Genomic DNA, 14,056 nt, shown 5'->3' on the forward strand with positions numbered 1-14,056 from the left:
AGACTGTGATGTATGAGTTCTGGATGGAGTGTATGGTGGTAGAGAGACTGTGATGTATGAGTTCTGGATGGAGTGTATGGTGGTAGAGAGACTGTGATGTATGAGTTCTGGATGGAGTGTATGGTGGTAGAGAGACTGTGATGTATGTGTTCTAGATGGAGTGTATGGTGGTAGAGAGTCTGTGATGTATGTGTTCTGGATGGAGTGTATGGTGGTAGAGAGACTGTGATGTATGAGTTCTGGATGGAGTGTATGGTGGTAGAGAGACTGTGATGTATGAGTTCTGGATGGAGTGTATGGTGGTAGAGAGACTGTGATGTATGATGGAGTGTATGGTGGTAGAGAGACTGTGATGTATGTGTTCTGGATGGAGTGTATGGTGGTAGAGAGACTGTGATGTATGAGTTCTGGATGGAGTGTATGGTGGTAGAGAGACTGTGATGTATGATGGAGTGTATGGTGGTAGAGAGACTGTGATGTATGATGGAGTGTATGGCGGTAGAGAGTCTGTGATGTATGATGGAGTGTATGGTGGTAGAGAGACTGTGATGTATGATGGAGTGTATGGCGGTAGAGAGTCTGTGATGTATGATGGAGTGTATGGTGGTAGAGAGACTGTGATGTATGTGTTCTGGATGGAGTGTATGGTGGTAGAGAGACTGTGATGTATGATGGAGTGTATGGTGGTAGAGAGTCTGTGATGTATGAGTTCTGGATGGAGTGTATGGTGGTAGAGAGACTGTGATGTATGATGGAGTGTATGGTGGTAGAGAGACTGTGATGTATGAGTTCTGGATGGAGTGTATGGTGGTAGAGAGACTGTGATGTATGTGTTCTGGATGGAGTGTATGGTGGTAGAGAGACTGTGATGTATGTGTTCTGGATGGAGTGTATGGTGGTAGAGAGACTGTGATGTATGATGGAGTGTATGGTGGTAGAGAGACTGTGATGTATGATGGAGTGTATGGTGGTAGAGAGACTGTGATGTATGTGTTCTGGATGGAGTGTATGGTGGTAGAGAGACTGTGATGTATGTGTTCTGGATGGAGTGTATGGTGGTAGAGAGTCTGTGATGTATGTGTTCTGGATGGAGTGTATGGTGGTAGAGAGACTGTGATGTATGATGGAGTGTATGGTGGTAGAGAGACTGTGATGTATGTGTTCTGGATGGAGTGTATGGTGGTAGAGAGTCTGTGATGTATGTGTTCTGGATGGAGTGTATGGTGGTAGAGAGACTGTGATGTATGTGTTCTGGATGGAGTGTATGGTGGTAGAGAGACTGTGATGTATGATGGAGTGTATGGTGGTAGAGAGTCTGTGATGTATGTGTTCTGGATGGAGTGTATGGTGGTAGAGAGACTGTGATGTATGTGTTCTGGATAGAGTGTATGGTGGTAGAGAGTCTGTGATGTATGTGTTCTGGATAGAGTGTATGGTGGTAGAGAGTCTGTGATGTATGTGTTCTGGATAGAGTGTATGGTGGTAGAGAGACTGTGATGTATGTGTTCTAGATGGAGTGTATGGTGGCAGAGAGACTGTGATGTATGTGTTCTAGATGGAGTGTATGGCGGTAGAGAGACTGTGATGTATGTGTTCTAGATGGAGTGTATGGTGGTAGAGAGACTGTGATGTATGTGTTCTAGATGGAGTGTATGGTGGTAGAGAGACTGTGATGTATGTGTTCTAGATGGAGTGTATGGTGGCAGAGAGACTGTGATGTATGTGTTCTAGATGGAGTGTATGGTGGTAGAGAGTCTGTGATGTATGTGTTCTGGATAGAGTGTATGGTGGTAGAGAGACTGTGATGTATGATGGAGTGTATGGCGGTAGAGAGTCTGTGATGTATGATGGAGTGTATGGTGGTAGAGAGACTGTGATGTATGTGTTCTAGATGGAGTGTATGGTGGTAGAGAGACTGTGATGTATGTGTTCTAGATGGAGTGTATGGTGGCAGAGAGACTGTGATGTATGTGTTCTAGATGGAGTGTATGGTGGTAGAGAGTCTGTGATGTATGATGGAGTGTATGGTGGTAGAGAGTCTGTGATGTATGATGGAGTGTATGGTGGTAGAGAGACTGTGATGTATGTGGGGCCTTGGCTGTTGAGTGCTTTGTAGATTAAGAGCAAGACCTTGAAATGTATTCTATGGGAGACCGGGAGCCAATGAAGGGTGTACAGGACTGGTGTGATGTGTTCTCGTTTCTTGGTTTTGGTTAATAGTCTAGCAGCTGAGTTTTGGATGAGTTGTAATCTGTCTATGGCATGTTTTGGGAGTCCTGTGAATAAGGCGTTACAATAATCTAGGCGGCTGGTGATGAAGGCATGAATAATCTTTTCTGCATCCAGTTGTGACAGGAATGGACGTACCTTTGCTATGTTTCTGAGATGAAAGAATGACATTTTGGTGACTTTATTGATATATGCTGTAAAATGTAGATCTGAGTCCAGTATGACTCAGAGACTGGTAACCTGTGGTTTAACCCACGCTGCTAGATGACCTAGGGATTTCACTAGTTCATCCCTTTTAGTTTTGGGACCAACCAGTAGCAACTCTGTTTTGTTTTAGTTTAGTTTCAGAAGGTTTTTGTTCGTCCAGTCTGTAATATCGCTGAGGCATGAGGGTTAGGGTTAGGGTTAGGGTTATGAGGTGAGGGAGGTTAGGGTTAGGGTTATGGTTATGAGGTGAGGGAGGCTACTGCATCTGTGCTGTGTGGTTCTACCAGGGACGTGCTGGCCATTGGGAAAAGCAGGACAACTCCCGAACGGCCGGTTCATTCCCGGCCGGTCCAGGCCAGCCATTAGGAAAAAAATAAAAATAAAATGTCGGCCTTCGTTCCATTTTGGGGGCTGGGCGGCCAACAAAGTAAATCGTCACTGTCGGGCAGAAACTCGTATCTAAGTTTCAAATTTGTATGTTTTTTTTTTCTTTTCGTAAAGTAAAGCCCTGCTTCATCATATAAGACTGACGCACAAAAGTAGTGAAAACAGCAGATCTACAAGATCTGTGTGCTTGTAGATCGGCTGTTTTCACTAGTTTAGATCATTTTGTAAATGATAAATACAAAACGAAGATTTGGACATACAAGGTTTTATAATGTTTTGCGGCTCCAGACAGATTTGTTTTTAGTTTCTTTGGTCCAATATGGCTCTTTCAACATTTTGGGTTGCCGACCCCTGCCCCAGGCGAACACAGGACGTCCTACCTGTGCTGTAGGTGCGTAGCCACTTCAGGACTGTCCCACCTCCACCAACTGTGTGTTCGAGTCCATGGAGTAATATTATGTTGTGGTCTACCGTGTCAAATGCCGAACTTAAAGGTGTATTCAGTGATAATGAAAGTGGCCGGGGGTCATCTTGTCCCTAACTGGCCTTACAGCGTGCAAATGTTTAGTTTTTTTATAGATTTATTTACACCATTATAATGTTCTCGTTTTGATCATTAGACCCAATCACTGAATATCGGTAGGCCTACGTCTCCAGCTACAGGATATGTCTCTCAAAACTTTTATTCTGACCATCATAGCTAAACATCATTGGCCATAACTACGGCCATACTCTACCCTGATTGGTCGAGGACTGGCTGGCCACCTCTGAAAACCGAATCTAGCTATGCTCGCAACACAGGCCATCGTGGAAGTCCTTATATGGTCAGCACACATTCTTGTGAGGAGAATGAATGGAAAATGTAACAATTATATTTTTATCTGAATGAAATACAATCACTGAATATACCTTTAAGTCCAGAAGGACTAGCGTTGACACCTTATCGTCATCCATGTTTACTCTGAGATCATTTATTATTTTGATTAAAGCTAAAGTTAAAGTTTCTGTGCTGTGATTTGCCCTGAATCCTGATTGAAGGGGATCTAAAATATTGTTTTCTGTCATGAATTGATTCAGCTGGATAAAGACTGTTTTTTCTAGTATTTTGCTCATAAATGGAAGGTTTGATATAGGTCTGTAGTTTTCCAAGTTATTGCAATCTAGGTTTTTTTTTTTTTCAGTAATGGTTTTATGACGGCTGTTTTGAATGCTTCTTCATACTCCTGTTTAATGATTTGCAGGACAGTTGAAGCGATACTGTTGTAAAAAGAGTGGCAGGAATTGGGTCAAATATGTAGGATGATGGCTTGATTTTTACTGACTATTTGGCTGAGCTCTTCTTTAGAGATGCTGCTAAAATTGTTCAATGTATTCTGTCTGTCTGACTGTGAGCTGAGATGGTCCCTAGCTGTACTTGGTATGCTCTTTTTTCCCCTCTACAATGTACACCAAACCTCTTTGCTATATGTCTCTCTCTCTCTCTCTCTCTCTCTCTCTCTCTCTCTCTCTCTCTCTCTCTCTGTGTGGTGTGATGAAGTAGGTTAGTAGATCATGATCATGTGATAAAGGAGGACAGAGTAAACGTCATTGTCGCAGTCCTGAACTCCTGAGGAGTTTAGTTTGTGCACTGTGTGTGTGTGTGTGTGTGTGTGTGTGTGTGTGTGTGTGTGTGTGTGTGTGTGTGTGTGTGTGTGTGTGTGTGTGTGTGTGTGTGTGTGTGTGTGTGTGTGTGTGTGTGTGTGTGTGTGTGTGTGTGTGTGTGTGTGTGTGTGTGTGTGCACATTCACACATCATCATTCTGTTTGGTTTAAAGCTAGAGTAGTGTATGTTTATTGGTTAAAGCTAGTGTGAAATGTGTAGGTTTAAAGATGGTGTAAGTCAGTGTTTCTCAAATGGAGGTAGGTGCACCCCTGGGGGTATGTGGGGGTACTGCAGGGGGTACGTGAGAAGAACTAGAACATGTGCCTCAGTTTGTATTTCACTGTTATGGTTAATGATAGAACATTGTCTTTGTGTGAAGCTGCTCATCTGTAGACTGTTAAACCAAATGACATCAATACATTCACTAGTATAACTGTTATTGAATAGAAACCAAATGACATCAATACATTCACTAGTATAACTGTGAATAGAAACCAATGTTTATTTACCACTATGTTGTTTTATTTTGAACATATGGGAATTGGAACTGGACTTCAGATGTCAATGTTTCGTAAGCAAAAGGCTGTAATCAGGGGAAAGGGGTACTCAATATAAGGGGGTGCTGCAGACAAAAAAGTTTGATAGAAATACCCCTTTTGAATTTAAGTTAAGTTCCAGAAAAGACACGCTGTGATTGGCCAGTTGTCACTTTGAGTGGCAGCGTGCCTTCCTCCCTCCCTTCTTGACAGACGGCTCCAATGAACTGCAGCGGCCAATCAGCTTTCTAGGTTTTCTGGAAGGAGCTAAGCTCCACCCAAAAAATACACCCAGGGTCCCATTGGCCGAACTACGCAGGACACGCTGTGATTGGCTAGCAGGACGCTTAATGAAATTAACTCATGAATAGCACCACTCACTTTACTCTAGGTGGGATTTGTATATCTATGGGGAGACCCATAGGGAGACCTTGTTAACTGAACAAACACAACTGTATAGAACCTATCCACGGCCCGCCCACGCACGCGCACTCAGCGAATTTCTCAGCAACTTCCTGGTGCTGACGTCAGCTTTGGAGGGTAATATCACAGATATAAAAAGCTAGATGCCTCGTTCGCCTCTGCAGTTCATTGGAGCGATGTGCAAAAGTTCTTGTCCGGACTTCCTGAAGAAACTAAGGGAACGCTGTCAGTCAAAGTGACTACTGGCCAATCACAGCGCGACTTTTCCAGGACACTCTTGGGACTTATCCAAGGACCACAATTCATTTCAACAGAGCCAGTTCCGATGTTGCGCGGCTCAGCTGTTCTCACAGGCTGCGTGCGTAAAGACACGCCTCCACCTGCCTCTGATTGGCCTGTGAACTTCCCTATGTGTGACGCACGCGGAAGCAATGAAGACGGAAGTGATGAAGATTCCCTTAGTTGCTAAATGCATACGCCCCCTCGCCGAAGGAGGCATCTAGCTTTTTATATCTGTGGGTAATATAACAGAGAAATAGCTGGACTTAAAGCCAACAAATCATTATTTTGAACGGTAAAGTAAATTATAACGCTTTGTGCCTTTTACTATCTTGTGTTCTTGATCATGCTAGCCGTATTTTATACATTACTATTCGGAAATTGCATTAAATGTGTGATTTCTGTGTTAACTCTATGGGCTTTTAGCAGGGTTTACCCTTCAACCGTGACGTCAGCACCAGGAAGTTGCGTAATGTGAATTTGGTCAATAACAACACAACTGAATAAGTCTATCTCCCCCTACAGGTCAGGATGGTCTGGGTATCTCCATCATAGTGATGGTAACTCTCTATCTCCCCCTATAGGCCAGGAGGGTCTGGTATCAGTATCATAGTGATGGTAACTCTCTATCACCCTCTACAGGCCAGGAGGGTCTGGGTATCTCCATCATAGTGATGGTAACTCTCTATCTCCCCCTATAGGCCAGGAGGGTCTGGGTATCAGTATCATAGTGATGGTAACTCTCTATCTCCCCCTATAGGCCAGGAGGGTCTGGGTATCTCCATCATAGTGATGGTAACTCTCTATCTCCCCCTAGTGGAGGGTCTGGTATCAGTAACATAGGGATGGTAACTCTCTATCACCCTCTATAGGTCAGGAGGGTCTGGGTATCTCCATCATAGGGATGGTAACTCTCTATCTCCCCCTATAGGCCAGGAGGGTCTGGTATCAGTATCATAGTGATGGTAACTCTCTATCACCCCCTATAGGTCAGGAGGGTCTGGTATCAGTATCATAGTGATGGTAACTCTCTATCACCCCCTATAGGCCAGGAGGGTCTGGTATCAGTATCATAGGGATGGTAACTCTCTATCACCCTCTATAGGTCAGGAGGGTCTGGGTATCTCCATCATAGGGATGGTAACTCTCTATCACCCTCTACAGGCCAGGAGGGTCTGGGTATCAGTATCATAGTGATGGTAACTCTCTATCTCCCCCTAGTGGAGGGTCTGGTATCAGTAACATAGGGATGGTAACTCTCTATCTCCCCCTAGTGGAGGGTCTGGTATCAGTATCATAGTGATGGTAACTCTCTATCACCCTCTACAGGCCAGGAGGGTCTGGTATCAGTATCATAGTGATGGTAACTCTCTATCTCCCCCTAGTGGAGGGTCTGGTATCAGTGGATGGTAACTCTCTATCACCCTCTACAGGCCAGGAGGGTCTGGGTATCTCCATCATAGGGATGGTAACTCTCTATCTCCCCCTAGTGGAGGGTCTGGTATCAGTAACATAGTGATGGTAACTCTCTATCACCCTCTATAGGTCAGGAGGGTCTGGGTATCTCCATCATAGGGATGGTAACTCTCTATCTCCCTCTATAGGTCAGGAGGGTCTGGGTATCTCCATCATAGGGATGGTAACTCTCTATCACCCTCTACAGGTCAGGAGGGTCTGGGTATCTCCATCATAGGGATGGTAACTCTCTATCACCCTCTATAGGTCAGGAGGGTCTGGGTATCTCCATCATAGGGATGGTAACTCTCTATCACCCTCTATAGGTCAGGAGGGTCTGGGTATCTCCATCATAGTGATGGTAACTCTCTATCTCCCCCTATAGGCCAGGAGGGTCTGGTATCAGTATCATAGTGATGGTAACTCTCTATCTCCCTCTACAGGCCAGGAGGGTCTGGTATCAGTATCATAGTGATGGTAACTCTCTATCTCCCCCTAGTGGAGGGTCTGGTATCAGTAACATAGGGATGGTAACTCTCTATCTCCCCCTACAGGCCAGGAGGGTCTGGGTATCTCCATCATAGGGATGGTAACTCTCTATCTCCCCCTAGTGGAGGGTCTGGTATCAGTGGATGGTAACTCTCTATCTCCCCCTATAGGTCAGGAGGGTCTGGGTATCTCCATCATAGGGATGGGTGTCGGGGCTGACCAGGGTCTGGAGAAGCTGGGAATCTTCGTGAAGACCATCACAGGGGGCGGGGCCACGCAGAAGGACGGCCGGTGAGTCACATGACACCGCACACCGCTAGGTAGCCATGGCTAAAGAACTAGCACTTCAACCATGTTCAACATTAACCCCTGGGCTGCCATTAACTTGGTAATTATTTGGCTATAGAGTTAAAATTGTTATTTGTTTAAAAAAAAGAATCGGGACCAAAGTTTGTTTGTTTGCCAAGCCTCGCCGGACGTGCTGTGATTGGCCAGAGGGACGCTTGATGAAATTAAAGAGGCGGTGCCATAGTTTTGTACCTTTTCTGGTTTTCATGTGTCTAGGAGGTTGACAGTACTTCATTAGACCCCCTGGTGTGGTTGTTATGAGCAATTATGCTTTCTCTTTTTATTTGGTTTTTTAGCTGGAGGATGCCACCTTGTGGGGTCAAACGTGCCGTTCCAAAAACACAGATACTTATTACATCATAGAATCAACCCCTCCCCTAATTACCATTCACCCAACACACGTGGGTGTAGCTAACTTCAGCTGGGTCACCACCCACCATGACAACCACGCATACTTAATGAACTGGTGGGTGTGGCCACATAAAAACATCATTTTAACTCTTTCTGTACACTTTTTTGGAAGAAATCTTCCAATCATAATACCTGATAATCATGTTTTAGAGGGGGAAAAAAATCATGGCACCTGCACTTTAACTCATACATACACCACTCACTTCACACTGTGTGTGATTTTATTTTTTATTTATTTGCTTTTTCTAAGTCAATCATTTGAGGTGTGTGTGTGTGTGTGTGTGTGTGTGTGTGCAGCATCAGGGTCAACGACCAGATCCTAGAAGTGGGCGGGGTCAGTCTAGTGGGCGTGTCTCAGCTGTTCGCCGCCACCGTTCTGAAGAACACCTCAGGACGGGTCAGGTGAGGTCAAAGGTCATCACTTTAACCCATTTAGGCCTAGGATTATTGACTGCTTTAACTTTAGAAAAATAGCAGATATACAAGCTCACAGCGCGGCACCGAGTGCCGCGCTGTGAGCTTGTAGATCTGCTATTTTTGAAAAATCATGATTTTTTTTGCAAGTCTTTGAATACATCTACTTAAGCGAACATTTGTAACTCATTACTTCCGGGTGGTCCCTGGAACAACATATTTTGAAATGGGGGTCCGTGGCCAAATACCTTTAATTTTGGGGGTCCTTGACATGAAAAGGTTTGAGAACCTCTGATTTAGAAGAAGGATTTAGAAGTCGGGTCAAAGATCGGGTCAAAGATATTCAAAGACTTGCACTAATTTTCACGATTTAAAAAATAGCAGATCTACAAGCTCGCAGCGCGGCACTCGGTGCCGCGCTGTGAGCTTGTATATCTGCAATTTTTCTAAAGTTAAAGCATAAAATAATGGTTAAAGTGGTTCAAATCTAACGCGACTCGGGCGTGTTCCAGCTTTTGAGAGTTAAGGTCGGAGGTCAACACATTAACATATTCACTGCCATGTGACCAGTTTGACCAGTTTGTTTTGTTACAGCGAGTTAGGGTTGTTCGATTAATCGATTTTTAATCGTAACCCGGTTTTTTTCCTTTGGACGATTTAAAAAAATGGAAATCGTAAAATCGATTTTCACTTTAATTAGGGAAATTCTTACTCATTGGAGCCTTGCACGCGCAAAAAGTACACAGCCCCGTCCTCCTAAAGCAGGACGACAAGGTCCGACACCAAATTAATACTACTTTCTATCTGATGTGTAATTTCTTTGATGCGCGTTTAGCGCACGTCAGACTGAGCAGAGTTCACCACGGCACTGCGCTCACTCGCGATGGTTCAAGCAGCAAACAGAACAAAACGCTGCTGAGCTGGTAAACTTACTTACTTGTTGTAGTTTGAAAGAAGCTTATTAATTCTGTGTTACCCACCTACTGACTGTAGTCTACTCCTACTGTCCATGTCACTGTGTTAATTTTGCGTCGGGAAGCGAAGCGCTTCGCCTCCGTTTACAATCAGTCAACATCTCCGTGCATGAGTGGTGCAGGGCAGGGGCGTAGCCAGGAATTACATTTTGGTAGGCGAAATGCCTACCAAAATGCCTCACCAGCCTCCAAGAGCTGGCTTGTTTTGGCTGTTTTGTCACTCACTATTGATAATGAAACACTAAGGACGCTAAGTTGTATGTGATTGTTGCACAACTAAAGTTATTATTATTAATACCCTTATTGTTTTATTGCATTTTGCTATTTGGCTATATAAAAAAAATCAAAAAATGAAACAATAATGAAAAAAAAAGCATTTCCTTGCATTTTTTAAATGAAAACAAAATAGTTGAAACAATGTATTATTCTTTTAACAAAAAATCGAAATCGAAAATCGGGATTTCAGAGAAAATAATCGAGATTTTATTTTTTGGCCATATCGAACAACCCTACAGCGAGTGTTCCTAAAATTAATAATAATAACTAGAAATGCTGTTCCTACGAAACAGTGTGGGCTCGCTCGCGACACCACTCCCAGATGGTTTTCCGTCACTTGCACCTCATTGGCTGAGGGCCCTGCCTTTGTACCAGGGCATTAACGAAAAAGTCGACAAGTCGACTCAGTCGACTTCATTACACAAGTCGACTCCCACCAGAGAATGTCGTAAGTCGAAGTTAAAAAGAAAAGAAAAAAACTTTCTATTGTGAAAATAGCAGATCTACATGCTCACAACGCCTCACGTTGTGAGCATGTAGATCTGCTATTTTTTTTTTTAAGATTTTTTTTTTTGGGGGGGGCTTTTTATGCCTTTATTTGATAGGACAGTAGGCTGACAGGAAATGGGGAGAGAGATGGGGAATGACATGTGGCAAAGGTCGTCCGGATCGGGAATCGAACCGGCGACGCCAGCAGGCATCATAGCCCAGTATGTGGTATGCGCCTTGACCACCAGGCCAGCGGGCGCCCCCTAGATCTGCTATTTTCACATTTTCTGCCTCTAATATTTGACAATTTGGCCAATGTTTAACTTTTTAATCTAATTAATGATTCTCGTCAATCTCTGTCTGTGGCATTAAAAGTGTTAATGTGTCATTTTAGAGGTGTTAAAAAGTCCTTAAATTGTCACTTTAGAAATGTGCAGATACCCTCTATACACTTAAACTTTATGTTGGTTTGTTTACAGTTGAGTGAGAAAACAATGTTTCACATTAAGTTAATCATCTGGGGACCCCCAAAATAATCGGGGGGTCGTGTGTGATGTGATGACGTCATCAAACGATAAAGTCGACTTCAACTCAACTTTTTAGTGAGTCGAGTCGACTTGCAAAAAAAATCACTAGTCGTTGATGTCCTACTTTGTACCGTCTGCGACGGAACTTGGTAAATAAATAATGAAGATAACAAAGTGTTCTCGCCTTTCAGGCGAAGCCACAACTAGAAATACTGTTCCTACGAAACAGTGTGGGCTCGTGTGGAATACCATGTATGGGCATAAAGATCTGCCCAACGGGTACTCCAACATTACTTCTCTACATTTTCAGGCCTTATTGAATGCTTTAACCCTCTAAGGCCCACGGTTGTAATATTACAACGTTTGTATTTTATCCAAAAAAAGGTTTAAATCATTTTATTTTAGCTCCCCCAACCACCTAAACATCACCATTGGATTCTATTGTTTAGTATTACAATGCCATTGGCCACAATATTTGCATATAAATACCCCCCACAGGGGCTGACATTCACACCCGCCACACCCGCTGACATTCCAGAGTTTTGACGAACAACATCTCACTTTTTCATGGAAGCTATTCCTCACAAAAACATAAGTAAAATGCCTGTACTATTTTTTTTGGTGATCATTAGAATGTCTTGAACATGTACATATGTTATTATTGTGAAAAATATCCCCCATATGTAAATTAGAGCATGATTTATGATTTTTGATTTATGGCTATAGAATCTTACAAAAACATTTTTTTGAAAAAAACATTACATTTTCCTCTTAACACTTTCAGTGCCAGGGCGTCATATGACGTCCGACACGACCTTGGCAATGATGCCAGAAAATAATATTGGCGTCATATGACGCCAGATGCTTTTTTTTCATATTACAGTAGTACAGTGTTGGATCTATGCGGTAACCAAGATACAGCCCTTTTGGACGATGGGACGGTCGTCATGCATGACAATTCAGTGGCGTCAGTTCAGAACAAGCTAAGGTATGGCAACATGACTGGTGTCTGGTGAAGACACCAGTCATGTTGCCATACCTTAGCAACAGGCACGGTGAAAAGTACATTTTTATTATTTCCCCCTGTCAAGGTATGGCAGCTGCATACCCCTGCCATACCCAATTGACGCCCCTGCATGACATCACACGCTTATGTGACCAAATTCAAGCATGCTGGTTGGCCGGTTCCCCCCAGAAACAAGAGTCTCAAAGAGTTCAGTGACTTTTACCGTACCGGACACAGCAATCAGAGGGAGAGAGAGATATATTGAGAGAATGAGCTAGAATTAGTTATAAAATCATTAGATTTAGTATTATTTAGAGAGATAGAGATATCACGGAGGTACTCGGCTGCTACACCCACGGGCCACGGCCTCGATTTTGGTTCTGGCGGCCAGAAAAGCTCCTTCTACGGGCGATCGGTTCATCAGCGAAGGCCTCGGCTGGAACATCCACGGCCTCGATTTTGGTTCTGGCGGCCAGAAGAGCTCCTTCTACGGGCGATCGGTTCATCAGCGAGGACCTCCGCTGGTACATCCACGGCCTCGATTTTGGTTCTGGCGGCCAGAAGAGCTCCTTCTACGGGCGATCGGTTCATCAGCGAGGACCTCCGCTGGTACATCCACGGCCTCGATTTTGGTTCTGGCGGCCAGAAGGGCTCCTTCTACGGCGAGGCATGCATGCTGCCAGGGACAGACCACCGATTGCTACGGTTTCTCCGCGCGCCCTGTAGGATGCACTGCTGAGCTGTGCTGCGGTATGTTCTCTACGCTTCACTTTGTTATACGTCTGTCTTTCAATGTTATATGAGATAAGTGCTGTATAATGTATCAAAATGTATGAAATATATGGCCCATAAACCATAAAACTGTCTCCGCGACTCACAAATGGGTCCCGACCCAAACGAGAGAAGCATCCATTTCATTGTAAAGTCGACATTCAGAAACGCTGATTTTAGGCTATATTCTTCACTGCATACTACGTGCCACTCACGTTAGAAGTAGAACATTGTTTATTTTGGCGATAATGAGCCAAGGACATCACATCACAGCCTAGTATAGAACAGTGGTTCCCAAAAGGTTTGATCGCGAGCCCCGGGGTGGGGGCGCTCGCCCTGGAACCTCCAAAGCACTAGCGACCACCCTCCACAACTCAAGCCCGATTTGGGAGACCCTCCTGGGCATGGCGCCGCTCGGCGTCGGCCTCTATACCTCCGTGATGGAGGGAGTGAAAACTTTTTATGTCCAAAACCGCTCGTTTTGCATTTATCATTTGAAATTATTTAGACTAGTGAAAACAGCCGATCTACAACAACAGCCGATCTCCTTTTTAGGCACTAACTAGTAACTAACAATAAAATATGAGTCTAGAACACACCACTGTATGAGCTGCATAAAGTGTGGTTCCTGTTGAAATGAGCCATGCATCTGTAGCCTACTTTGATTGATTGATTGAAGACTATTAGAAGTTTGCATAGGAAAAGGTACAGTTTCATGACGGTACAGTTCACTGGTACAAGGTCTACTAAAAGGAGATCCATGAAAAGACTAAGCTTATTTCCACTGGAAAGTGGAAACCATTGAAGTATCTCATATAACATTGAATGACAGACAGATAGAACACAGTACTATGCAGTAGATATGTAAAGAAAAACAAAAAAAGACAGTAAGTCTAAACAAACAGTATATACAAAGAAGGGGAGGGTAGGGTGGGGCTAGGTTCTTTTTTTTACCACCTCTTTCTAATACATTCTTCAATCAATCAATAAGCCTGACCTGCTATTGTTTTTTTTTTTTTTTGTGCATTTTTTTGGGTCCACATTATACAATTCAATTCAATTCAAAGGAGCTTTATTGGCATGAGAAAACATATGTTTACATTGCCAAAGCAAGTATAACAAATACAATATAAAAACCAGTTGAAAATGGGGAACATATATACAGTTGGAGGGGGTACAGCATTGTTCATTTTA

The 14,056-nt window shown here is 43.7% G+C and overlaps 1 protein-coding gene across 1 annotated transcript in view; it reads left to right on the top strand.

Annotated features, from left to right (window-relative positions):
• LOC308286158 (uncharacterized protein) overlaps nucleotides 1-14,056 on the top strand; it is a gene marked incomplete at its 5' end in the record, with an annotated part of 82,224 nt that overhangs the window by 16,743 nt on the left and 51,425 nt on the right. Inside the window, 2 exons of the mRNA XM_080727114.1 lie at nucleotides 7,817-7,937; nucleotides 8,703-8,807. Of these exons, the coding sequence (XP_080583240.1) occupies nucleotides 7,817-7,937; nucleotides 8,703-8,807 (226 nt within the window). The remainder of the gene's footprint in view (nucleotides 1-7,816; nucleotides 7,938-8,702; nucleotides 8,808-14,056) is intronic.

Source organism: Nannobrachium achirus (genome assembly GCF_963921795.1).
Source record: "Nannobrachium achirus genome assembly, chromosome: 5".
Lineage (NCBI taxonomy): Eukaryota > Metazoa > Chordata > Actinopteri > Myctophiformes > Myctophidae > Nannobrachium > Nannobrachium achirus.